General features: G+C 42.9%; 7 protein-coding genes and 1 long non-coding RNA gene across 14 annotated transcripts; 4 read left to right on the forward strand and 4 right to left on the reverse strand.

Annotated features, from left to right (window-relative positions):
• The first annotated feature begins 185 nt into the window (after window positions 1-185).
• Window positions 186-1,968, forward strand: LOC138134235 (uncharacterized). Its single transcript, XM_069052410.1, has one exon. The coding sequence runs from the start codon at window positions 624-626 to the stop codon at window positions 1,884-1,886; it is 1,263 nt and encodes a 420-aa protein (XP_068908511.1). The 5' UTR covers window positions 186-623; the 3' UTR covers window positions 1,887-1,968.
• Window positions 1,877-11,738, reverse strand: LOC138134227 (uncharacterized). 2 transcript variants are annotated; one of them, XM_069052398.1, is made up of 4 exons: window positions 10,253-10,728; window positions 6,307-6,427; window positions 5,550-5,644; window positions 1,877-3,610 (listed from the first exon to the last, which is right to left on the reverse strand). In XM_069052398.1, the coding sequence occupies exons 3-4, from the start codon at window positions 5,636-5,638 to the stop codon at window positions 2,098-2,100; spliced, it is 1,602 nt and encodes a 533-aa protein (XP_068908499.1). In that variant the 5' UTR covers window positions 5,639-5,644; window positions 6,307-6,427; window positions 10,253-10,728; the 3' UTR covers window positions 1,877-2,097. The 2 variants fall into 2 exon arrangements, with proteins under 2 accessions (XP_068908499.1, XP_068908498.1); XM_069052397.1 differs by lacking the exon at window positions 1,877-3,610 and adding an exon at window positions 11,599-11,738 and having other exon boundaries at window positions 3,635-5,644; window positions 10,253-11,537.
• A 697-nt stretch (window positions 11,739-12,435) lies between these two features.
• ktub (Tub domain-containing protein ktub) lies at window positions 12,436-14,483 on the reverse strand. The gene is made up of 5 exons (XM_069052415.1): window positions 14,203-14,483; window positions 14,021-14,144; window positions 13,880-13,969; window positions 13,411-13,830; window positions 12,436-13,137 (listed from the first exon to the last, which is right to left on the reverse strand). Exons 1-5 carry the CDS (start codon window positions 14,242-14,244, stop codon window positions 12,611-12,613), a joined length of 1,203 nt encoding a protein of 400 aa, XP_068908516.1. The 5' UTR covers window positions 14,245-14,483; the 3' UTR covers window positions 12,436-12,610.
• Window positions 14,484-14,629: 146 nt separating this feature from the next.
• ArfGAP3 (ADP-ribosylation factor GTPase activating protein 3) lies at window positions 14,630-18,116 on the forward strand. Of its 2 annotated transcripts, XM_069052404.1 has the most exons (9): window positions 14,631-14,788; window positions 14,889-15,080; window positions 15,132-15,260; window positions 15,388-15,498; window positions 15,783-15,923; window positions 16,336-16,622; window positions 16,675-16,949; window positions 17,004-17,189; window positions 17,245-18,116. In XM_069052404.1, the coding sequence occupies exons 1-9, from the start codon at window positions 14,717-14,719 to the stop codon at window positions 17,391-17,393; spliced, it is 1,542 nt and encodes a 513-aa protein (XP_068908505.1). In that variant the 5' UTR covers window positions 14,631-14,716; the 3' UTR covers window positions 17,394-18,116. The 2 variants fall into 2 exon arrangements, with proteins under 2 accessions (XP_068908504.1, XP_068908505.1); XM_069052403.1 differs by lacking the exon at window positions 15,388-15,498 and having other exon boundaries at window positions 14,630-14,788.
• On the reverse strand, window positions 14,921-16,346 carry LOC138134255 (uncharacterized). The gene is made up of 2 exons (XR_011160681.1): window positions 16,082-16,346; window positions 14,921-15,523 (listed from the first exon to the last, which is right to left on the reverse strand). It is a non-coding gene; the product is annotated as an uncharacterized lncRNA (long non-coding RNA).
• LOC138134237 (KICSTOR subunit 2-like) lies at window positions 17,974-19,660 on the forward strand. The gene is made up of 8 exons (XM_069052413.1): window positions 17,974-18,112; window positions 18,165-18,311; window positions 18,363-18,511; window positions 18,560-18,836; window positions 18,886-19,067; window positions 19,118-19,235; window positions 19,286-19,384; window positions 19,435-19,660. Exons 1-8 carry the CDS (start codon window positions 18,032-18,034, stop codon window positions 19,603-19,605), a joined length of 1,224 nt encoding a protein of 407 aa, XP_068908514.1. The 5' UTR covers window positions 17,974-18,031; the 3' UTR covers window positions 19,606-19,660.
• Window positions 19,661-19,683: 23 nt separating this feature from the next.
• Window positions 19,684-20,515, forward strand: LOC138134249 (small ribosomal subunit protein eS19-like). 3 transcript variants are annotated; one of them, XM_069052429.1, is made up of 3 exons: window positions 19,684-19,770; window positions 19,970-20,043; window positions 20,095-20,515. In XM_069052429.1, exons 2-3 carry the CDS (start codon window positions 19,973-19,975, stop codon window positions 20,483-20,485), a joined length of 462 nt encoding a protein of 153 aa, XP_068908530.1. In that variant the 5' UTR covers window positions 19,684-19,770; window positions 19,970-19,972; the 3' UTR covers window positions 20,486-20,515. The 3 variants fall into 3 exon arrangements, with proteins under 3 accessions (XP_068908530.1, XP_068908529.1, XP_068908531.1); XM_069052428.1 differs by having other exon boundaries at window positions 19,697-19,805; XM_069052430.1 differs by having other exon boundaries at window positions 19,743-19,805; window positions 19,883-20,043.
• On the reverse strand, window positions 19,725-24,789 carry Cep164 (centrosomal protein 164). 3 transcript variants are annotated; one of them, XM_069052370.1, is made up of 6 exons: window positions 24,319-24,789; window positions 24,154-24,265; window positions 22,367-24,106; window positions 21,750-22,284; window positions 21,346-21,700; window positions 19,725-21,274 (listed from the first exon to the last, which is right to left on the reverse strand). In XM_069052370.1, the coding sequence occupies exons 1-6, from the start codon at window positions 24,512-24,514 to the stop codon at window positions 21,000-21,002; spliced, it is 3,213 nt and encodes a 1,070-aa protein (XP_068908471.1). In that variant the 5' UTR covers window positions 24,515-24,789; the 3' UTR covers window positions 19,725-20,999. The 3 variants fall into 3 exon arrangements, with proteins under 3 accessions (XP_068908471.1, XP_068908472.1, XP_068908470.1); XM_069052371.1 differs by having other exon boundaries at window positions 19,725-21,226; window positions 21,750-22,320; XM_069052369.1 differs by having other exon boundaries at window positions 21,750-22,320.
• Window positions 24,790-24,866: the final 77 nt, after the last annotated feature.

The raw sequence follows: 24,866 nt of genomic DNA on the forward strand, positions 1-24,866 counted from the left end.
GTGCTAGAAATTGCGGATTGTTCTCCTTTCTTCAGTCACGAAAGTCCGACGCGAAATTTCATTTTTATCCGGCGTAATTTCACTGGATCGCGGTTTAATTGGTGCAGTTTAACAGCAGCGGTGCGAAACGCTCGACCCACATGCGGGGAAAAATTCGAATCGCGCGCCCGGAAGCGACGAATTATCGGTAATATAGATTTAGGAAGTGCAGGATAACTGTTCGCGGCGATAAAACAAATCGCAACTAGTAAAATCAGATTGCAATCGCGGATCGGTAACGGTCCAGGCCATAACCGACAGGCTAGAGCGGTGCAATTTGCAGCAATTACTATCTGATATAATATGGGATGGGTAACGGGACTTGAAATAAATTTATTACAGTGGCCGCGGTGTAAACAAAAGTTAAAAATGCACGAGCGCGGAGAAAGCCTTTCTTTACGGCACACAAATCCACGTTGACTTTCTACTCGCCGGACAAAGACAGTATTAAAACGTGTCATTTTTTTCCGAGACAAGGTAGGGATTGGTCTGTACCACATTTAAAGTTATTGTGGCGGAAACTTATATTACAAGGAGCCGACCGAGAAACCGTCCAGTCAGGGTTGCGGCTCCTTGGTGTGAAAATGTTCCTAGTGGTATTACTCGCTGCAAGTGTCGCCGGCGACCTTGAACCCACGACCACCAAGACCTACGACATCGAGGTACCAGGTTCCGATCCGATCCGCATCGTGGAAGGCGAGCCCTTGTGGCAGTCCACGCCGACGTCCAAATTCGAGCATCGCGCCTTCAGCACCGCCGACCGCACCAACCCCGACAAGGATGACCCTCTGCACCAGTTCCTCACGAACTACGCCGACACTGTCCGTCGCAACAAAAACAAGATCCGCATGGAGAGCGTCAAGCTGGTCACACCCAACGACAACATCGACAAGTCGAAGAGTTGGGACGTGATGAACTACCAGAAGCACAACCACCCGTACGACGACAAGAAGGGATGGGTGAGTATGGAACCTGTGCCTTGGTCGGTCTCGAAGATCTCCAAGTGGCAGAGCAACCACAAGCCGAGTCCCAAACCGTGGGAGGACTACGATTCGGGGGAAACCCAAACAGTACGACCGTCTTGGAACAGACCCACCAACAACTACGACATCTATTACGTCGATAACAAACCAGACTCGAAACCCATTTTTAGCAAGCCGACTGCTACTTACAGTCAAAAAGTCCACGTGGATTACGCTAACAAGTACCAACACAAGCACGACGAAAATTGCAGACACCCCCAGAGACCCACCGACTCCACCGAGATAATCACAGACGGACTCCCTCCCAATTTTCCCCAACCCTACGAAGCCAGTCGGCGGAGAGGTACTGAGATGTACCCCGAGCACCACCCCCTTTCCGGCGACGGAGATTGGGTCCTGCTGTCGACGACTAAAGGGTACAAGTATCCGCAGCAGAGACAGAGGTCGCTGCAGATCAATCCCGAGGCGATCGGAGCCCACCGCAGCGTCCGCTTGACGGTACTACCGCCACTGAAGAATTCCAAAATCAACATGACCACCTCGCATGGTGGACTCTTGCAAGTCGAATCGAGCTTCCAGACGGTGGAACAAGCGCACAAGCAGTACAACAAGAAGCAGAAATTGAAAAGGAAGCCTCAGGGGGCGAAGCCTGTACGTCAAATCGTCCCTCCCACTCTGACCACGACCAAGAGAAACACGGGACATGACAGTTCTGCGGTTTTGGCAGCCGTAGGTGCCGGAATGATTCCTGCGACTATGGCGATGTTGGTACCGATGGCTTTGGGCAAGAGGCGGAAACGTGACGTGCGGTACGCGACCAGCACGCCAAAGTACCTACAAATAACACTTCCGCGTAATATGTAATAATTTATTTATTTATTTATTTATAATACAGTCTTATTTTACATTTATAGTCCTAGAGTTAAATAAACATTATGACTTTTGGTTTTTATGGTTTATTCCCAGAAGCCAGCCCAAAACTAATCTACGTACTCTCAAGGATACAATGGTAAGACCAAATCGAAGTTTTTGTAAACAGGGGAGTACATAAATCCTAATTAAATAACAAATACCATTAATTAAGCGTGGAGTTCTTGTAGTAGTGTTCGTCAAGTCGTCTCTGAACTTGCGAGACGTACTTCGACACGGCTTGAGACGCGTTTTGCAAAAACCGAAGTCCTAAATTGACCTTCAATTGGAACAGCTCCCTGAAAATGTCAATAAACGACTTGACTTTGTCTGGTCGTCGAGTGGTACTGCTTTTCGCAGTAGTCTCTGTTGGTTTCGTTGCTGTCGTGGTTGCAGTCTCCGTCGTAGCCTCTCCGGTACTGACAGTACCATCAATCTCGTTCTCCCCTTCGTCTATATCTCGCAACACGCTCGGTATCTTCGGTACTTGTCGTCGTTTCCTCACGTGCAGATTTCTAGGTCCGTGCTCGGGTACCGCCGCGGGGGTCGCTTCTTCCTCGGCGACGGAATAACTGGTACTTTGGTCGATAATTCTGCGATTGTTGAAACTGTGTCTCGACGTGGGGGTTTTGAAGTTGTTGCCGTACAACGAGTTTGAGGGCATGCCGGCGATCACTTTACCGATGGCTTCTTCCTCTGCGATTCCTCCCGAGTACTCATCGCTGTAGTAGTAATGAGGGTCTTTGTCTCGACGGTCAACTTCGTAAGAGCGTCGAGCGACTCCAAAGGGGTACAGGAAGTAACTGGCTAAACCTGCGGTCACCATCAGACCAACCAGGCCGACTCCAACTGTCGGCATCACTTCCCTCGATAGGTAATTGTAGAGTTGAGTACCGATCGGCTTCTCTTTGGATTTGACTGGTTTCTCGATTTTTGTACTGTTGTCAGATTTTTCGCTAGGGCGGCGCCGTCTGTTCTTGTTCTTCTTGCGCTTATTAGTCGACGGTCTTCTAGTCTTCTTGTTATCGGTAGTACCACCCAAATCAGTCTCTCCGTCTTTGGGTTCCAAGGGTAACACACTAGAGTTGCCCGCCGTAGTGGTACCAACACTAGTAGTTTCCATTGTGGTGGTGGTGGTGGTGCTGGTGGTCCTCACAGTGGTCGCTGGAGTTGTTGTACTTTTCTTGGCAACATTCAGAACAGACGCTTTCACTTTGGTTAACTTTGTGGTCAATTTGGTGGTCGTTGGTGCAGCCGTGGTACTAGTAGTACCGCGTTTTTTAAATATAGGTTTGACGATTCTAGTCGAATCGACCATGACTGTCGCATTTTGCCTGTCGTTGGGTTTCACCACAGGTTTCCTCGATGGTTTTGGAGTGGTTTGACCGCTGAGAAGAATCCAAGTAGACAAACCACTGTTGGTTGTAGGCTTTTCGATTTTGTAAAAACTCAGCTTCTTCGTGGTCTCTTCCAGAAGAACTTCATCCTCGTTTACAGGAATGGCAACTCCTGCGTGCGAGTTTTCCACCGATTCTGGAATCTTGTTTTTCTTCTTGGTGTGTTGTTTGATTTTGGGTGGTGTTCTCGTGTCTAAAGTGATTATGTCGGAGGATGTTGCGTTAGTTTCCATCAACTGGTTAGTCAGCAATTTGATTGTTTCTCCAATTTGAGTGGGGGATCTAAAACAACAACCAAATAGAAAACAATTGACAATTTACAAATGGCGAATCAAATACCAGGTAAGGAAAAATAAGACCCAGAGGTTTTGTGGTACAATTTTATTCTTGTTTATCCTAGCTAATACAGAGGATACATTAGAGATTTATGGCGATTTTAATAAATGATACAGATAAATAAATAAATAAATAAATTAAATAAATTACAACGGATGGAACTCAAGTGTCAAGTGTCATTTTTATCCTCAATTTTCCGACATACATCACAGCAACTATACACTATGTACACGAGGCAAATTACTAAAAATCTTGACCTACTCGGTACTATCTGTTCCGTCTGCGCCACTTCCACGACTGGGTGGTACTCGCTACTCCATACTTCCGTGAGAAATTCTCTATAGCCTCTGGGATTCGGGTGTACTTCCCCCCACCCTCATCCAGACGCCTGTGGTGAACAAAATCGGCGACATCTTGCCAGGTCTTAGTCTCATGGTTCCAGAACCAGCCGTCTGGATGATGGACGGGTTTGTGTACGTGTTTATAGAACGACACGTTTGATTTTTTTGTGCTAGCCTTGGCCGTTGCGTAAAAGTAAAGCGCGGGGATCCACCACGGAAACAGTAACAAAACCGCACCGAACCCTAGCGCAAAAAATAGTGCCATCGGTACTAAATACAAGTAGGGATTCTTGAGAAACTGGAAGAGATGCCCAAATTTCTCCCACACAAATCTCAAAAAGTCGGTCAATCCTTTCAAATCGGGGAGTCTCAAGCCGCCTCCGTCCCCATCGCCGCCACTTCCGCCGCTACCGCCACTGCCTCCGCTGCCGCCGCCCGGGGGAGAAGCGGCGGGAGCGGCGGCTTGCGGCGATCCCCCCGCGCCCGGAGGGTCCGCTTGGACTTCCGGAGGCGGGGCAGGGTCTTCCTCGACGGCAGGGGCCTGAGCGTCGTAGGTTTCGGGTTGGAGAGGAGTACGCTCGGTGGCTGTGTTTTGGTGGAAGTGCGAGTTTATGACCAGGTTCAAGTCGGAGCAGTCTTGGCGCTGCTGGGGGGTGAGAACTGCGCTAGAGATGTGTACGGTGGGGCAAGGAGAACCTGCACCGTCTCTGATGTCCGTGTTGTCCGACGCCATGTCTAGGTTGAAGGTACTGATCGCGTTGTTCAAATCGGCCGGGGGAGGTTGCTCGGGTTGAGGGGTTTCAGGTAGTTGAGAGGCGACCTCGTTCAGGGAGTATGGAGGAGAGTGCGAGTTAATCTCAGGGTTGGGAGTGGGGTAAGGTACTCCCTGTTCGTACCAGTTCTGTTTGATTTCGTTGAGGGTCGGCCGGTCCGACCATTTGGTGATGACGCGTCTTACTGTGGGCTTAGTCTTGGGCTTTTTCGTCGTCACCCGTTTGGTTTGATTGCGGTACTTTGTAGTACCACTAGTCTTAAGTTTAATATAAGGCCGCGGCGAAAGCTTGATTTTGAAAGGAGCTTTAGTCGACGGTACCACCTTCGTCGGACTCTTAACAGTAGCAACACTGACCGGCTTGGACACGTTTATGATAACTTGACTCGGTACCACCTTATCAGATTTCCGAGTGGAGATCCTATAAGGTCTGTGGGTGGTGGTAGTGACCCGAACCCTATTCACCGCACCCAATTTCAAGGTCTTATTAAAAGTACCACCAGTCAGACTCAATTTGATCGTTTTATTTGGCGTATTTAGGTCCTCGATGTTACTTTTGACAAACTGAGTCAGCAACTGTTGGTCCTTGCGTTTGACTTTTCGAACGCTGTCTCCGCGAAACGTGGGTTGGGTCAAGATATTTAGCAACATGTCAGTGTAAAAGCTGTCTTTTGGCCCTTTCGCGGTCCTAGTACTAGTAGAGATCAGTTCCGTCGAGTCGGAAAATTGAGGTAGAAGTGTCAATTGTGTGGTGTGCCCTCCTATAGAGTACCTTGCTGTTGTGGTTCCAGTCGGTACCGGAGTGGCGGCAGTCAGCGCCGCAATCACTAACACTAACACTAAAGGTCCTGGACGCTGCATTTTCGCCTGAAACAAGACAAAAATCAGTCAGGAGGATTCGGGTCACATAATAAATTTTATGGTCGGCGGTGACGCATTCGGTATTCGGTACCGTTACAGGAAATGTCGATTTGGTGTTGTATCGAGCGGTCAAATTTGTAGCGACTATCGTTTAATTGGTAGCGGGGCAACGGTTCTTGGCGCCATTTACCGGCAATTAACCGTAAAAAACTGATCAACCAAAACAAATAATAGTACCACCTCGGCGAAGAATGCGACGACGATGTTATTTACGATCGCATGCGTGGGTCAGAGGGAGATGGTAATGAAGTTGTACCGCTACGGTCAACGACTTTCCCTGACCAGCCCCGATTATTTACGTTGGGCAAAGCCGGACCAAGTCGCATATCTCCCAGTACTACCCCACAATAGTCTCTTAAAAAAATACAAAATAAAAACGAAAATTACTTTTATCACAAATCACAATCAAATTTTTATTATGTATGATACAAAAGATAATAATGATAGTGAACCAGATCGAAATAAAGTGGTACCATTTTCTAGTGGCCCAACCCTTCATAAAAAAATAATGGAAACCGCAATCTAATTATAATAAGATTGACTTCTTGTTATTTGATCGGGTACCACCTTGTGTAATTTCAAGGTTCGTTGTAGAACAATCGACTTACGTTTTTCGTACGACTCGGCCACTTTGAGACACTGCGGGCACTGTAACATCTGAAGAACTACTGCTGGCAGGAACCCTGGAGCGGCCGGTGCGCTCGGCATAGCGGTACCCATGGCTGGTACCTGAAACAGACGCGGTGTTAAATAAGACGAAACCAATCGCATAATCGTCGAGAATCCGAGTGACCTGGTTGCCGGCCAAGATTTTTCCAAATTTTCGAAATGCGTGTATTGTTGGTTGCCGACTATGCAGGCTCGCGATATAATCTTTATTTACCAGGTCACTCCTGATGATTAATTCAGCGACCAATAACTCGATTCCTGCTTGTGGGCCTCCACGAATCGATTGGCTACTTTTCGAGGTTAATGCAACAGAGTCACAAAGTCAAGGCCAAACCTTTCGGTGACCGGTTACGCAATTTCCCACTTATTTCCACAAGAAACCATCTCGTACAGTGACAGCAGATTATTCGGTTTGCAATTTTTTACCTATGGATGAAAGAGCGTTAAATCGCGATATTCAGAGCGTGGTTGCTCTTAATGAAGAATTTTTAACAGTCCATTTTTTCACCTCTCACACTCGGTAACAATGAGTGGCGGCGTCACCGACCGTGTCCCGTGCGCTGGACTTCTGGAACCGCATGACGGCTCTGGAAAGTTGGCAAACTAGATGAACCGGACTTGTTATGGGTTACATTGCGTCACCGTGTTATGACAGGTGTTGTTAAGAAGAGAAAATAACACATGACAATTGACCAAATTTTTATCACTTTTTATAGATTTATTCTTCGCGTCAAATTTGGGTTCAGTGGTTTGTTAAACCTCGATGCGTGAAGTTCTTAATTTTTACAATAATTTCTTTCAAGGCGGCTCACGAGCACGTAACGGTGTTAAGGATGGAAACTTTTCTTTGTACAAGAGTGTTATTTTAAAATAATGAAACAAGTTCAACAAGTAAACTGTACAGTTTATTCAACGAGTCCATTGTTACAGACTTGTCTTTTCTCTTAATGTATTTATAATCCTAGATTTTTGTATCAGTTGATCCTTTATACTCACAAATCCAGAATCCAGAATCTTTTAAGAGAAAGTTGCTTCTAGACAATTAATTAACAAGCAGCGCTGACAAATTTATGTGGTTCATATTTGCTCACAATTAGATCAATATGATAAAGAATATTATAATAATTTTACTGATTACGTTTATACATTGTTAAACTGTTAAATTTGAGATATCTGAAGACTAACAGCAGCAGTGGTTAAAAAACATTTCACAAGGATGCCATCGTGATTTTAAGGTTTTGACCCACAACAAAATTTATTTTATTGCTTTCAACTATCATAAATTCTCATTTTTCTCCTTTGTAAACTGCCTGCTAACTGCTCTGAAGCAAAAAATAGCAGATAACCAACCGTTGCCCTAGACAACACATTCAAAGTGACATTTCTTGAAAAATTTGTCAAAACTGTCAAAAGCAAATGCGAAATCATTTTTAATAGATTTGGAAGCTTTGGGGACGTCGTTTCAAATAATAAAAGTTTGTATGCAACTCGTTTCTGTGCAAATTGGGCTTTTCTAATTGCCCGAGAGGCCAGATTGAAATACGAGCGCAGCGAGGATTTACACAGGACCTCGTTGCATAAATAACTACAGTGTGGAATAAAATGATTTACATCTAATTACTCTCGTGTCAAAAATGGATTACTCCCTAGGATTTAGGGATATTCGTTACTAGGTTGCCATAAATTTGGTTAGGTTGGAGGCTATGTGGTTTCTGGTGACAAACAAAAGATATCCCAAAAATGTAAGGCAGCAAATTAATTGTAACAGTTGGAAATGACTAATTTCTCGCTAAGTGATAGATAATTTTTCATTTCACAATCAATTTTGGTTACTGGCGGCATATTTATTTGGATTTAATCTCTCAATTCAAAGTAACCAACCTTAGGCATTCAAAATAACTTTTGAAAATTCTAGTTACACACAACATGAAAAACGTTATTTTCCTAAAAGTTCGAATTCTAGGGAGTAATCCATTTTTGACACGAGAGTAGTTACCTTTGGAATTTTTGCACATGTAAATTTTCCTGTACCGCTCTACTTTTTTTTTGGAAGTGCCGAACTATTAGTTCTGTCAATAAATGTCATCAATCGAATTGACAATTGTTACAATTTACTAAATTGAATTAACAAACGTTGGTGGCCACTTTCAACACTAGCTGTGACTTGCTTTTGTTAGCTTCGCAATAAATCACATTTGGAATTTTGGAATATTTTGAGGTTAGGCTTTCTTTTTTTTGTAGAGCGGCATTTCGTATTTTTACGAGGGTATTATTGCAGTTGGTTGCAAAAAAAACGGGAACTGTCAGAATAAAATTGACACATTTTTACAATTTTTCCATAGTGTGAAACCTTACGAGAGATAGGTTAGAATTAACGTCAAAATTCAATGATATTTTTTAAAATCATTTGATAGGTATTGTCAATTAATTGACAAATGGACAAAACCAAATTTATATTAGGAAAATTTTCGTTTCCCGTTTTTTTTTGCAACCAACTGTACACAGACGTTAACTAAGAGAAATTTATTTTCGGAATATTTTTATGTCAGATCTACCTCAAGTTTCAGTGCAGCACAAAAAATTCAAAGTCACAAAAACCAAGTATCTCTGAGAACTTCACTGTGAAAAAGAATTAAAAAATTGTGGATTCTGTGATAAACGAAAACTTTTACTTGCAAAAGAGTTTTAACTTTTTTATTGAAACAATTGGTCCCACGCTAATTACAGATTAAGCTTTATTCAATAATTTTATATAACGTTGTTGGAATAAGAAAAATACCAATTTAACAAGTGCATTGTGGGAGTGGATTTAATTTAACGTGAGGACCTTCAGCGTTCTTAAAACATTCTTTGGTGTCCGACAGTGAATGTTGAGTGGCGAGAATTTGGTGTTTCTGCAAAGTAGGCTCCTAAGATTGATCACATTTGGAATTTTAAAGCTTTCTCTAACGGTCAGCATTTTTATATTTCATTGAGGAAATTTAAGAAAATAAAATGAGACAATATCATTAAAAAATAATTGTCGGAGTGAGGTATAACTTTTACTGAATCATAGCGTGATCCGTTTTAAATGGTAGATTGCAGGTCAATATCTCGATGCGCTCCTTTTTCATAATTACATATTTTCATGGAAGTCTGCACGGAACCATAGTCTCACACTGAAACGTCTAATTAATTAGAAAAAAATTGCGTAGCGAGACCGCAACCATTTACTCTGCCAGAAAAAAACACACAAAATATAGTGCTGCAAGTACCAGAAACTGTTTTTTGTCACGAGATCTAGTACCCTACATGTCTTCAGTCTCCGGAATCGCGATTCCAGATTTTTTAAGAATCTAGTTCAGCAGATCAGACTCGGAGCATTGAGATGTTACAAGTTGCGTTAATTGCAACTGAAACAATGACGGCACAAGCAAGCTCGGTTAATATAAACTTTTGAATTGTTTAGACGTGAGACTGTCTCAACAAACGTCAACAATACCTCGACCTAAACCTTTATGTGAATTCTTGCATAATATGACAATGAAGCTACAATAAACTTTCCGTTTCGGCGGCGTCAAATACATTTTAACCGACAAAAGAAGAAACAAAAGCGTGCGACCCGCAAATTTTCCTCGAACAAGTAATTGTTTTGTTTATTATGCGCTCCCGGTCTGACCGAACTCCCTCGCCTGCATCGCAAATCGCCGAATCGAAGATCAGTGCAGAATAGTAATCGTCATCCTACTTAACCGAAGAATTATCTAGTTCACCTACTCCGAGAGCAGCGCTGTTCATCAACTAATTCAACATTGCTGGATCTAATAGCGTTAAAAGAAAAAACAACACTTGACACATGTCGCACAACGAACCGTTAATTAGCTCTGTTAACGAATTAATACTTACTTCATCCCCGAAGAAAGGCGGCGGCGCATTCACAGGTGATAGTCCAGAAGGGTGATTTTTGGTTTTGGAACGACACTAGGGCCACTTTGCACCGTCACATCACCAAGAAACGGTTGCGCTCTCGGGAGCGTTTCAAGTGTTACAAGCTCGAAGAAGTAATAAAGAGTTTGCAGACATCGGAAGGCGGCCACGCTCCACGACTAGGAGATTGTGCAGTGGGGGCTCTCGGCAAGGATGCGAGGAAAGTATCGGAAACGATCAATTAAATGGAAAAGATGCATCCAGAGTAGGACCCCGACAGACGAGTCATCTAATATTTTTATTGGGTGCAAACAGACAGCCGGATTCTTCTCACAGGCATTTCGTAATCACTTGTTTTGACTTAATTAAGATTTGATTATTTTTTGACCCACTTCGCGAGGATCGAGGTCCCCAGAAAATTTTTAAATGCTCTGGTCTTGTAAAAGATTTTTTTCTAATTAGGTTGAATGAAATCTTTAGGTTGGTACCTACTATACTACGGATCTCCGAAAGTGCAACTGTCATTTTCTTGGGCTTTTTCAAAAATTTTGAACCGCTGGCTCTCTCCCAAGATGACGTTTGGGAAATAAGAAAAATTCTGATTGTCGATTGGTCGTTACAGATTTCTTCCGTATCTCCTGATTTTGTTTACTTTTCGGTCTAATTAAAATTAAGCAATCGCCAAACTTTCTTAATTAGTTCTGTGACGAGCACGTGTACGGCCTTATAATAAGTTCATAACAATTGCGCAACAATCTCGTTCGTTCATGTTTTCAAATCGGATCCGCGTTCTTCGAAAATCGTGCCAGTTTCCGTTTCGGTCCCATCACGTGTCCATAAATTATTCATCACCCAAGAAAACCCATGAAATAAAACGTTATTTTTTCAAACGAAATATGTAGTCAAGATGAAAGTCTAGCCATGCTGCCTTGGAATTGGGTTACTATATTACGGTTATTGCCTGAAGAAATGGCGATTGAGGAAAGGAAATGAGCAAGACGAATTTCAATAACTCGCCGGCATTGTTTGCTTTTAAGTAAATTTTTGGGGCACGAGAATCCGCCAAAGCGCCAAACCGGCCAATTATTCGCGCTTGGAGCCGCTCGTTAGTCGCCGTTTTCCGACTTGCCGACCAATTTCCACCGAAAATTGTTATATAATCTGGGTAATTCGCGCCAACCTGTCGGTAATGGAAGCGGAAGGAATACTTGTTCAGGAGCCTTGAAGGGAGTTCGCCCAGAACAAGATGGCGACGACGCCCGTGCTGAAAAGTGATCACATCAAAACCCGTTAGTCGAGATAAGCTCCTCTGGTCGACCACCTACCTGTGTTTCGGCGCTCATTTGCATATTTCTCACATTTCAAAATTCAATGACAACATCAACAAACGAATAAACGCAAATTATGGCTTCTTTTCTTCGGTCAAAACAATCCAAGTGGGCATTGTTCGGATATGTGGCGTCCTCACACGGTTTAATTAGGGAAATAAGATGTGTCAAGGGGTTGAATGAGTCGAATGTTTTGTGTATCACTCTTTATTAATGCAATAGGCATAAAAACGTGTACAATACTGCTAAAAATCAAGAACACAAGTTCAAAACGTCTGAACAATATCATGATTCTGTAAATCGAAATGTCTTAAAAATTAAGTTTGTAATGCAGCTCTCGGAGCGTTTTGAACTTACAGTACTAAAAGAAACTGGTACGCAAGCAAACCGTTGCAGCGATAATTTACAAAAATACATTTGTTGAACTTTAGTAAAAACGAACAATTCAACAATTATTTTTATTTTAAATAAAAACCTGAGCCTCTTTCAATACACAAACGGACACGAGTCCATTTTACTTTTGAACTATCGAATAAATACTGATTTTCGTGAGCTTATATGCACGATTTGAACACAACATCCAGTGTAACATATTTTTGAAAAAACGGATTCGTGAATTGACAATTCCAAGACACATTGAGAAAACACTGAAGATTTTTTTTGATTGTATCGTGAGTCCTTTGACGATCTATCTATTTCCTCAACTATCTAAACGAAAGTGTGAATTTGTTCGTAAACAATCTTAATAGTACGAATAGTTTAAGGCAAAATATAAGGCCACACTAAAATATATTCAAAAGGGGAGGTGTGATGATAAAAGTATACTTAAAAAAATTATCTAGGATAATAATATTAATAATATAAAATCTTAAAAAATAACATTCGTTTAAAAACGGACTAGAATTACCTTAACAACGGAACGTTCCTTCCAATGTATAAAACCTTACTATCTAAGTACAGTTAGCCGGATTAAGCTCAAAATTGTGAGGCACATTGAAAAATTCGATAGTTACTCGCAGGCCAATTTGCTGTCGAAACTGCTCAACGCTATTGCGAAAGCCTGCAATGCGCACATCGGATACCGATAATCCATGGTGAAGACGTCTTCGGCCACCCTGCCGAACTGCATCACCACGTACTCCACGTCGCTGTCATGGACGATCTGGAAATTCTTGACCGACGCTTGCGTCACCCTCCCGTGGAAATTCAGGACGTACGACTGAGTGTCGTCGTTCCAGACCGGCGTCTTGTTGTGCAACTCGATCAGATTCTCCATATTTTTCGACTTCCAACACTCGATCAGACTCTCGCTCTCGTCCTGCGGGTAGATCGCCACCCTCTCCTGGTCCAGCGTCATCCCCGGAAGAATCACCGTCATCTTCCGGGGACCTTTGAACCCCAACACGTTCGTGTCGTACGTCACGGCTGCCAATTCTTGCCGAGGCGTCGTCCCCTCTTTGAAGTTCGCCTTGCGGGGGGATATGCCGTTGTCGTATACCGTGAATTGCGTCCCGAGGAGATTCGAACGCAACTTACCTGCAAGAACACGCCGTCGAGTGATCGCACTTACCCCAAATATGTCAATATCGACTACAAAATTTCGTTCGGATTGTTTTACGCCGATTAATGTCGCGGTATAAATTTCTCACAAGCATAAACGACTCAACTATTTGAAAAAAAAAAAACGAAACGTTTTAGAGCAATTAGCCACAATTATGCCGATTTGGTATTGATCAGAATTTATGTAACTGGCACGGTTCCAGGCGCGTGCAGTTACATCATTTATGGATTTTCTCAGATGGGACTTACCAACATATGACTCGGCGCCCCGCGACAGGTCTGTGGGATCTGTTGAGATTAAATAATTGCTCGTGGCACTTTTCTTGCGCTTTCTGCCGGCCAACAAAAATACTTTTTTCCCATAATCTCTTTCCAAGTGCAAAAAATATGTAGGATAGAGCCCCCTATCCATCCCTTTCCTATCCCTAGTTATTCTACATTTATACAAAACTTTTTGTTGGGCCGGCTGCAAGACAAATTTATCCACGTTCCCCTCTATGTCCCCCTCAATTTCCGCCGTCCCATTATTGATAAATGTTTGTTGTTCAATAATGGGGTTGACTGGCATGTTTCCATTGTTGGGTGTTGAAGCAACTGGTGAGGACTCATCATCTTCCACATCCATTAAATCACTTGAAGCATTATTTGTTAAATCTTCAACCACTGTGTCTGCAAACATTTGTTCAACCACCTAGACAAACCTTCTAGAACAACTCACCATCTATACTGTCAGGACTGGATAATATTGATATAACTTGATCAGGGTTGTTGTCCCTTGCCATGCTGTACATTAAAGGACCGTCATAACCTGAAACCACTCTATTTATAGAAAAATCTAGATTTGTTGTGACATTCCTACCATGCAACTCTCTCCTGTTACCACTGTTTGTTCGCAAAGTGGCTGAATTTTTTCTAACGTCTGATGCCTGTATCATGCCGGACGTCATCCGTTTCTGTTTCATTTTCTGTTCCATTATTTGTCTCTAAAAATATCGTCCCATTGATTTTCCCACTGTTTATTGAATAATTAAAGTGACTTACTTGTTGTTCCAATTTTTGGTTTCTGACTTCCATTTCTAACATTTCTCATGCCAATGCTTCTAATGTTGATATTTTAACGTTGTGTAACTGTTGGAGATGCACCGATCGATCTGTGTTCAGGTTTATTGGATTAAAAAAACTATTAATTTACGTTTTGTTTACAATCAGACGAACCCCACTGGCTGGCATGACAAACCACCAAACAACTGTCACGATCACGGGACCTCAACGGCCACTTTGATTGGTTAATGAGCGATCAAAATTCGAAACAAACGCGCGATTTTCGCAAAAATTATGAAAAAAATGACCTTGCACGCCTAACAAATAATAACAGCTAATTAGCAGAGGCGACGTGTGTGCATTTTAAATTGCGGCTATTAAAAACTTAATAACAAAATAATTACGGCACCGCCTAGCGGTGACAGCAAAAACTATTCAACTCAGCTGGACAAGACAACGTGTCGTAAGAGTGACAGCTTGTCAACTTGTCAGTTTCGTAAATTTTTTTGGTAAAATGGATTCACAACCGTCGAAGGGAGATCTCGAGGCCGTTTTTCACAGATTACGAGCGACTCCGGCCAACAAAGTAAGAAATTTCAACCCATTTAATAACATATGTAAAAAAAAACTAGGTTATATGTAATTAACATGACGTGTCTGGATTTTGGATTTGTTTGCCGTTCCAGGTGTGTTTCGATTGCAACGCGAAAAATCCCACCTGGGCCAGTGTCACTTACGGTGTTTTTATCTGCATTGATTGTTCAGCAGTGCATCGAAGTTTGGGTGTCCACCTGACATTTGTCAGGTCCACCCAGCTTGACACCAACTGGACATGGGTGCAGCTGAGGCAGATGCAGTTAGGCGGAAACTCCAACGCTGTAAGTTGTCACTTCGAAAAAAAATTTCATCTTTAATCTTTGCAACTGCAGACCCAATTCTTCACCCAACACAATTGCATAACCACAGATGCCCAGAAGAAATACAACTCTAGAGCAGCACAACTCTACAAGGATAAGTTGCATCAGACAGCTGTGAGCTCCCTCAGAACTAACACACAGGTTTGTGCAATTGCTTGTTAAATGTGCTTGAGTAAGTTCTAGGTTGAGGGCAAGGTAAGTTGCTTGACTTAACACCTGCACAGAAAAAAATTGTTTTTGTGATTTTTCTTTAATTTAACATTCTTAGCTTCATGTTCATCCACATGTTGAGGAAAACTCTGGAGAAAAAGAAGTTGATTTCTTCAGTGAACAAGAAAATTTCGCGATTCCAGATGCACCCCAGCAACACCAGCGGAAAGTAGGTTCAGCTTTCATTAATTTCACTATAAAGCACTCGATTTAGCATAACCTAACATTTGTAGCAAATTTCAATTTGCTTTTGAGACTTTTAGGTTAGTGTGATTCATCTGAAAGTTTGTATTAATGTTGTCTACTAAGTTTTCATTGTTTCTTGTTGAGTATTTAAACAAGAAAATGGTTTTTAAACGTTTCTAAACAAAAAACAATAAAGACGACGATGAAGTTAGGTCCAGTTAGGTTATGTCCAAAATGGCGGACCATAAAGTGGTCACTTGATTCTAGATTGAAGAATCACAGTCGCTCCAAAAAGACAACGGGGATCCAGAAGAAGGACCCACAGTTGATTTGGGATCATCATTAACAAATGCAGAGCCGCGGAAATCTACAATTGCCACCCGGAAGCCCCCAAATAAAAAATCTGGGGTAAGTTGCAATTTGGGTTCCAATAAAAAAATTATGTATAACAAATTTCACTTATCAGAATTTAAAAAAAGTAACAATAAAGATAACATGCTTAAGTAGTTATTATTATAGACATGTTTATTGCTAAAATAAAATATTAGAGATTATGAAATTTTTACCTGTAGGCCATGCAGGATGTTTGAGCAATAACAGGCGTTTTAATAGCTGACCTTGTTTTCGTAACGTTTATTTTCTACATGATGCAATTATTATTTAACAGAGTTCTTTGAAAAAATCGTCACCACTTTTTTGAAATTTGACGCAAAATACTTCATTGCAATATTTTTTCTTAGAAACCTAGCACTAGAACTAGATAGTTGTAGTAAAAGTACTATAATGACGAACTTTTCGAGTTGGCTAATTTTTGGTGCAGCTTGGAGCTAAAAAAAGCGGTTTGGGCGCGACCAAGGTGAAAACGAATTTTGCTCAACTGGAGCGTGAAGCAGAAATCGCGGAAGAAAGTCGTCTCAGAGCTCTGGAAGAAACAGCAAAGGCTGCAGCCCTGTCCTTGAAAGAACAGGAGGAGCGCGAGGCGGCCGTCAGGCTGGCCTACAAGGATCTGAGTAACGAACAACTGAAGAAAGAAGAGCAAATGCGAAAACAAGATCCGAAAAAGGCGGAACAGGTTGAGAGATTGGGCATGGGAGTCAACGCGAAAAGGTAATGTTGTTTGATTGCGCCGAGGCGTTCGTTAATTTTGTCGGTTTTAAAGCGGGGTCAGTCACTCGGCTTTGAGCGACATGAAAGAGATCGAACAGGAGAACGTGCAAACCACTCCAAGCACTTTGAGCTCCTTGGGCAAATTGCGAATTTCAGACACCGACAGCTTCTTCGACGAGTTTTCGTTCAGTTCGGGCTTCAACATGAACCGCACCAGCAAGTTAGATTCGTTCTTGGCGGAAGCTAGCAGTAGGGACCGCGACAGAGACAATTGGGTCATCGTCGAGGACCCGGTAGAGAAGCCCAAAACGACCTATCGAACACCAGGTACTCGTAGAATTGCGCGACTTAAATTAAAATTTGATGACTGTCTTTAAATAGAAAAATCGTTGAGAAGCATCGACACAAGCTCTGACGCGGCGCAAAAGAAATTCGGTAATGCCAAAGCGATTTCTTCTGAACAGTTTTTCAACGACCGTGAACCGGATTACGAGACTAAAGCCAACCTGAACAGGTTCCAAGGTTCTTCCAGTATTTCGTCAGCTGAGTTTTTTGGAAACGGCAAGGGTGATTGCTCTTCCACACGACGTAATTAATTTCTTATCTGTTTGTGTGATTGCAGAAACTCCCCAAAATGCTCACGCATTGCAAGCATATGATTTAGAAGATGTGAGAGAAAGTGTGAGACAAGGTGTGACTAAGGTCGCGGGAAAAATTAGTTCGTTAGCTAATGGAGTCATGTCTTCTTTACAAGATCGTTACGGTTACTAGCATACAATGTCGAGTGAAGAATGTTAAGAATTTATCATGGCACATTTACAATAACTCGTTGAAATGATTATATATTCTATCCAATTGAAAATGTGCCTTGATCATATTAAATAATGGGATTAAATGTTGTATCTAAATAGACAAAGATAATAGCACTCTAAAATTTTTATGAAAGTCACTAAACAAGATTTTTTAACAGTATGACGGTGCCATTAGGTTTTACGTTTTCAGGTCTTGTTTGAGATTTTATGTCTACTTTTTGTATATCGTATTAAATTTATGTTTTCTCGGGACGATACAATTTGTTTACCTCGTGATTTTGGTTATACACAATTTTTTTTTTTCAATAAATAAATCTCAAAAGTATGGCCTTTATACTTTATTTGAAACCCTCTCGTGAAGAAAACATTTGGTATATCATAATAAACCGAATATACCACCCCTTGGCAATTGTAAAAATTCTTGCTATTGACTGGGGGTGAGGTACCCACGTTCCTGCTGATTTCATTACGTTCACTAGCGAGAGCGACCCCTGTCGTGAAAATAGTAGCCTCAAGATACCAATAAAATGTCAATTTGACGTTTAACTAACATATGTTTGTAAACAAAACTCCATTCAATGTTTATTATTTTATAAAATGGAAAAAGAAGACACATTTCTTCACACTTATTTCACACATTTATCCCAAATATCCTACGATAAAGCGAAAGAACATGTTGTAAGTTGACAAGTGATATAACCTCACTTTTTGTTTCCGCTTACTGTTGTAGGAAAAAGAAAAAGAAGCCTACAAAAGCACCCAGCTGTCAGTCTGGGGCACTTTTTTACATTTTTTACAACAACTCATCCTTACTGAAAAGAGTTACATAGAATTAGGCTTTTTACAAACTAAAAACAAAAGTTTTCTTCGTAAAGATGTGAGTTGGACCTGAATGTATCTTGTTTTATGGTCAATTATCACGTTGTAGAATTCTTTACGTTCACACTATGAGGCCTTAAGGTCAGATTTAAGAAAACTAGAGGATAATTGCAAAGCAGCTGTCCTTGATCGAAGGGTCCAACATTATTGTCAAAATATTTACCAATTCTTAAATGCCCGCGTTAACATGATAGATTTGTGAGTAATCAAACTGTTAATTCAAATAATAAAAATCGGGAGTTTTAGATATGAGAGAATTTACACGATGGGCCTTAACAACCAATTTATGTACAGTGACATGCTCAAATATATACAAAACTTAATTGAGAAACACTCACTTGACTTTACAGACATCAGTCTGACTCCTGCAAAGGCAGCTTTTGGCCTAGAAGTGGAAATTTTGGAACAATTATTTAGAGCTTTAACAGAGTTGCAGAGATTGCAGTTTCTGCCCTCACTAGCTCTCATACATGGAGCACACACAAGACTGACGCTATGGGAAAGCAAAATACCCAATCGCGAGGTTTAATTAAAAAAAAAAACAAACGATTTTGTCTCATTTTTTGTTGCAGAATTGGAAAATTAGTTTTTTGAAAAATAATCCGTTACCCGCTTTATTTCAATGGCTGCAAAAATTGAAAGGATCAGTTTTGAGCAAGTTTAGTTTATATTTTCACGACACTCTGGCCCAGCAAACTACACCTAATGATATGCGACATTTATGTGCCAAGTTACATCATGACCACTATCAAAAGTATTTTATAATTTAATAAATTTGTGCGGTTTTTACTTGCATTTTTTTAGAATGGTCAGTTTTTATAGAAAATATGAAGCAGCTTGTGTCATTTTGCTATCAGACAACCAAGTTAGTTGCGACACCACTGATTACGACAGTTTTCCAATTATTGTGTCATATCCTCCTGTAAGTCTTCAGTTATATAACTAATAACAAAAAGTAAACTGCCGTTTTAGCGGAGCCCCCCTCAGTTGGAGACCATCTTGAAAATGATATCAGACACAGCTGAGGAGCTGGCAAACGTGGAAAAAATAATTTATAAATTTAGCTCCCAGGTAAATGTTGCCTTTGTTCTGGGTTTAAACATAATTCAGGATAATTTCAGAGTCAATGTACTTATGTTTTGGCCACTGTAGAACCAAACATTTATGTAGTGATACTGTTTGAAAGTAAAAAGTCTGAAAAAGACACCTACATTGGAAACTTTGTGACGGAATTGTGCACAAATTTAAGATGTACCAGGATTTTTACGGCGCTAAAAAACACGTCAAAATAAGTATTAAATGTAAACGACTTATATTTTGTTATTTTAATAAACTTTTCATAAATTATTTGAATTTGCCGCACTTACTTGATTTACTGTACCAACATCGTAAAACAAAATACCAATGGAAGTTCTTTTCCACCATCTTGACACGGCAAGTGGACAGTTGTGTGATTTGTGAGTTCTTATTTTGACTATTATAGTATTAGGAGGTAATTAAAAATACCGTTATAACTATTCTTTCATATTTTTAATATTTTGATTTGTATTTTTTGTTACGATATTGAAGATTCTCGATTTGTTCGAAAACGGCATGGTCACACATGTTGTCTTTCTTATAACCAATTCCCACCTGTAATTAGAGTATTGTTCGTAGAAAATGCCGTCTGTGACGCTAAAAGACGTCGATCAGCACAAGTTCGTGAAGGCCTTCGCCCAATTTTTAAAAAAGTGCGTATTGACATAACCTCACTTTCTCTCTTTACCGTTCCGGTGTTGTAGGACGGGCAAGCTACGCGTTCCCGAATGGGTAGACCTCGTCAAGACATCTCGTGCCAAGGAATTGGCACCGTACGACCCTGATTGGTACTACACTCGTTGTGCCGCCGTCGTGAGACACATCTACATCAGGTCCCCCATTGGTGTAGGTTCAGTCACAAAAATCTTCGGCACTCGTAAGCGCAACGGTACCAAACCTTCCCATTTCTGTCGTTCTGCTGGAAGCATAGCGCGTAAAGCTTTGCAAAGCTTGGAGGGTCTGAAATTGATTGAGAAGACACCCAGTGGAGGACGGGAGTTGACCCAGCAGGGCAGGCGCGATCTGGACCGCATCGCCGCGCAGGTTAAGGCTAAAGAGCGCAAAGCTCTTAAATCCGCCGTTATTACTCTATGAATGAATAAATAAGGTTTTTTAAGAGGTTTATTTTGATTTTTTATACCTTAAACATCAACTTCCTTATTTACATGTTTGTGCTGGAATGAGACAATGACTAGATTCGTCGATAAAATCTGCGATTAGAACCTCTCCTAACAGTCAAAAATACGGTTGGCACTATTTTTTTTAGGTACAAATTCACGTGGACTCGTCACATAAATGAAGTAAGGCAAGAGTTCATTCTGTGTAGGTCTTGCTTTAAAATAGAAACGAAAACGCTATCACATCGTAATTTCCTTCATCAGTCCGACGATCACAAGGCGTATAATTATTTTTTTCTTTTAGTAATAGATTGAACAATCACAATTTGAAGCATCTATAAAGAGAAATGTTTTGATGATTAACTCTTTGGCTATTCCTAACGGATTAAAACTACGTCTGACCGAATTTTGGCCTCGAAATTGTCTAAAATGTCGATAGAATCTATAAATGCCAACGTTAGGTATATGATAAAATTTGTACTCTGGATAATTTAGAGTGTCGCTTGAGGAGTGCTGCCTTCGATGTTGTTGTCGATTCCGGCTTGCCTGAGCCAGTGCCTCAAATTCCTCGTCCTCTCGACCAGAGTAGTGGTGGCTCCTTGATTGGCGTGCGTCACAACTGTACTTTGAGCGTTGGCCAGCGCGACGTGTTGGCGATAATTGTGTAACCTATCGGCCAAAGTGGGGATGGACGGTGGTGCTGGAACTGTCGCTGCCCCTGCCAACAGCGGCCAGCCTAAGTCAGGGTAGACTAGGGGTGGAATTACTGCGAAAGGGCGAAATTTTACAGATCAGAAGCCGATTGGGGGTCACGCGATGGGGGTGTCCTCCGCTTACCTGTGGCGATCCCCCCGGACTGATGCTGTTTGCGGAGCACGTCCCAGATCTCCCGTATTTCCGAATTTAAATTTTCCAGGCTCTGGATGATTTCCGACGACTCCTGCAGGTGCTCCCCGTGGATGAAGCCTTTACCGATGTTAGGATCGGCGGTGGCGAATTCGGTGGAGCTGATCCCCGAACTGGCGCTGTGCGAAGATATGTCGCTGAGGGTGGCGTCCTCGTGGCGGTTCTCGGCGGTGACCGTGGCCCGCTGCAGAGACTGCTCCAGGTGGCGCAACCGGATCACTTTCTCCCCCAGGAGGCTCCGCGTTCGGTGCAGAGACACCTCCATATCCGTCAACTCCTTCTCCTCCTGAAACAACACGTTGCAAGAACTCAACCGACGGAGGTGTCTCCATCACCTGACACAACTGCTGCAGAGTGTGCCTAGCCATGGAACCGTGTTTCAACTTCAACTCCTTTTGCCGTTGCTGGAAGAGCGATTTCTGGTTCCTGAGACTCTCTTTGGCCCTCTTGATCGAGTCCCTCTCCAGGTGGATCCTGTGCCGGAAAAACTCCAACTCGGAGCTGCCCTCGAACTTTTGTCCGTCGGAAAACGGGTACCTCAAATGATACGTATCAGCTTGCGGATTCTGCGGGAACTGATCCTCCAAATCCTCCAATTTCTGGAGCTGTCTCCTCAAATTTTCCACTGGAGAGCACGACCTCTGATTCCGGCGCGATTTCGCGTTGTTATTGATCCGCGAAGTCGACGAACTTTTCAAACGGGAAAATATCTTTTTCCTGCTGCGACCCGGATTCGTGCTGTTGTCCGACGAATCGTACTCTTTATTGCACTTATTTTCGCTTTTATCGCTGATGGAAGTGTCCAAGTCTTGGATTATGAGTTGGCGGGTCGTGCGGTGTTCGGGTTTCAGTTTGGTGGGGTCGCCGGACCTGGGGGGTTTGCGCAATGGGGAGTTTAGAGGGGTCCTGCAAATTTATTCTAGTACAGAACAAACTACCGGAGCATACGCACCTGTCTTTGTTGTTGGAATGGCTGCGCTCGGTTTCCGAACCCGTGGTCGTCGTCGCCCCGCCCTGCTCCTTCCGCTTGTTTCTCTTCTCTATCGACATTTTCACTTCCGTCTTGAGCCTCAAATATTTATCCTTCAAGCATTTGTACTTGTCTTCCAGCAAGCGCTTTTCGCATCGGATTTTCTCGTACTTTTCGTCCTTCTTTTCCGCCTCTAACTCTATCTTATTTTTCAATTCGGCAATCACAGCCTTGTGGTCCTGTCTCAGCACCTCTTCTTCCGCTCTGAACCCTTTCTTCAATTCCTCAGTAATAATTGAATGGTTCTGCCTCAACTGATCCATGTTGGAGTTGTGCGTGATGATCATCTCGTCGCGATTCTTCTCCATTCTCTCGGCCAATTCTTTCTCTATTTCCGCCAACTTCTCTTCATAATACCTCTCCAGCTCTTCTTTCTTCGCCTCGAACTTCTCTTTCATCTCACGTTCCTCCCTCTTAAACTGCTCTTCAAGCTCCTCTTTTTCCTCTTCAAGTACTTTGTCATATTTCAACCTTTCTTCTTTAAGAGCTCCTATATTTCTATTTTCCATCTCCCTCTTCAAATTCTCCACCTCCGCTTTGATTTTATCTTCGTGGTCGGTTTTCGCATTGATCAAGATCCGCTCGAGCTCTTCCTTCTGCGATTCTTGCAAATCATCCCTGAATTTAACCAGTTCGTCGTTTTTCTCCTCCCAAATATTCTGCTTGAGTTGCGCAATTTTCTTCTCCGCTTTCTCTTCGAATTTCTTGGTTTGTATCAACATTTTGGTGTGAAGCGGACTCTCTTCAGAGCCGTCACTATCTCTCTTTTCCATACTTTTCAAGATCGAATCATCTTCCGAGTCTGACCCTTTACTGATCGTCAATTTAGGCTTAATGAAATCAGTCGGATTCGGTTTGATCAATTTCTTTTCATTCTCCGGTTGGAAATCTCTAACCGGACAGACAGTAAAGCGCGATTTCGGTTTGTTGGGCGCTATCCTCACGTTAATTATATCTCCTCCGATGTCTTCTTCGTCGCTCGAGCTCGACTTGTCCGAAAACGTGAACGCCACGTCGGTGTTGGTGTCTAAATTAAATCTGACACTCTTCTTGTCGTCGTCGTCCTTTTCCGACTTATCCAGCGAGACTTTGTCGAAATCCATGCTCCTGGAGACTTCCATCGAGTTCCGCTCCCTGAGAATACTTCTGGGCTGACTTTGGACATCCAGGGAGTCACTCTTGGCGGGACTCGTGATCGAATCCGCCACTTTCTTGGTGTTGGACTTGAGGAACATGGCCCCGCCCCCGCTGACCTTCAGCTCGGGTTTGTCCAAGATGCGAGGGTGCTTCTCGAAGTTGATTTTCTCGTCGAAACTGTTGAAGATGTTCATCGTAATCTTCCGCGAGGAGAGGATGTGGTCGTCGGAGCGCTGCTTCAGGAGTCTGGCCTCGTGTTTGGGGCTCGTCTTCAGCGGAGACAGCTTGAGGTCTCTGCGTTTGGCGCCGAGCCCGAGAGGATCGAGTTTCGGGGGTTCCTCGAAGCTGGGGATCTCGTCTCGCGCGTAGGTGGCGTCCTCGGTGGGCTCCCCCAGGCTGAGCGACTGACTCTCGGCGCGGACTTTGCGCACCAGGCCTCTGTAAACGTCGTCCAGCGGGTGCTCCCATTGGGTTTTCCCCGTGACGTTATTGTAGTAGTAGTACGACTTGGATTTATCGTCGAAACTGCAAAGATCGGTTTAGCGACGGAGGGTAGGTGGCGGAGGACGTACCAAGGTTTCCAGCCCGGGGGCAGAGCTTTCATGAGGCCTTCGGCGGCGAGAGGCAGCAGCTGGGGCTCCGAGTCGGGGTCGATGCCGATTTTCGCCGCATAGTCGCGGATTTCTGCACCGGACGAGGCGAATTGTAATCGACGCAACGTATGTTAATGAACTCACCGTCATCTGAAGGGTGACTGCTCTCGTCGAACACTTCTTCGCAAACAATGGACATTATCGGGGAACTCGGAGGAAGTCTGAGCTTCGCATAATAATCGCTTGTCGGAACGGACAGCTGATATTGGGACGTTGACAAGTGGGGGGAGTGGGTTATGAGGGTAAAAATAAACAAATACGGGTGGTTTCGCAGCGCCATCTGTTACACGAGCGGCGCACTTTTCCGGATTGTGCAATCATGGGTCGAACGGGTCCGGTGATGGGTCCGGGATTCGTCCATTTTTTCCGGTGCGGAAAAACTGCAAATCCCTCTGAACAAAACCGGACCGGCGTGTACTGAAGGCGGCTTGAGCTGGCGCGAAAATTTTCACGGGGGTAGTTTTGCGGCGAACCTGCGGTTCGGGTCCGGGTTTCGGCGGGTGTGGGGGGGCGGTTTGGGAGGGAGCGCATAGCTGGAAGCTGGAAGGACCTTATTGATCTCGAAGTGTTCCTCTCCTCAGAGGGATTCAATCCACACCCGTGGTGTTCGTTCCATATATCCCGGTCATGAC

The sequence above is a fragment of the Tenebrio molitor genome, chromosome 6 (genome assembly GCF_963966145.1).
Source record: "Tenebrio molitor chromosome 6, icTenMoli1.1, whole genome shotgun sequence".
Taxonomy (NCBI): domain Eukaryota; kingdom Metazoa; phylum Arthropoda; class Insecta; order Coleoptera; family Tenebrionidae; genus Tenebrio; species Tenebrio molitor.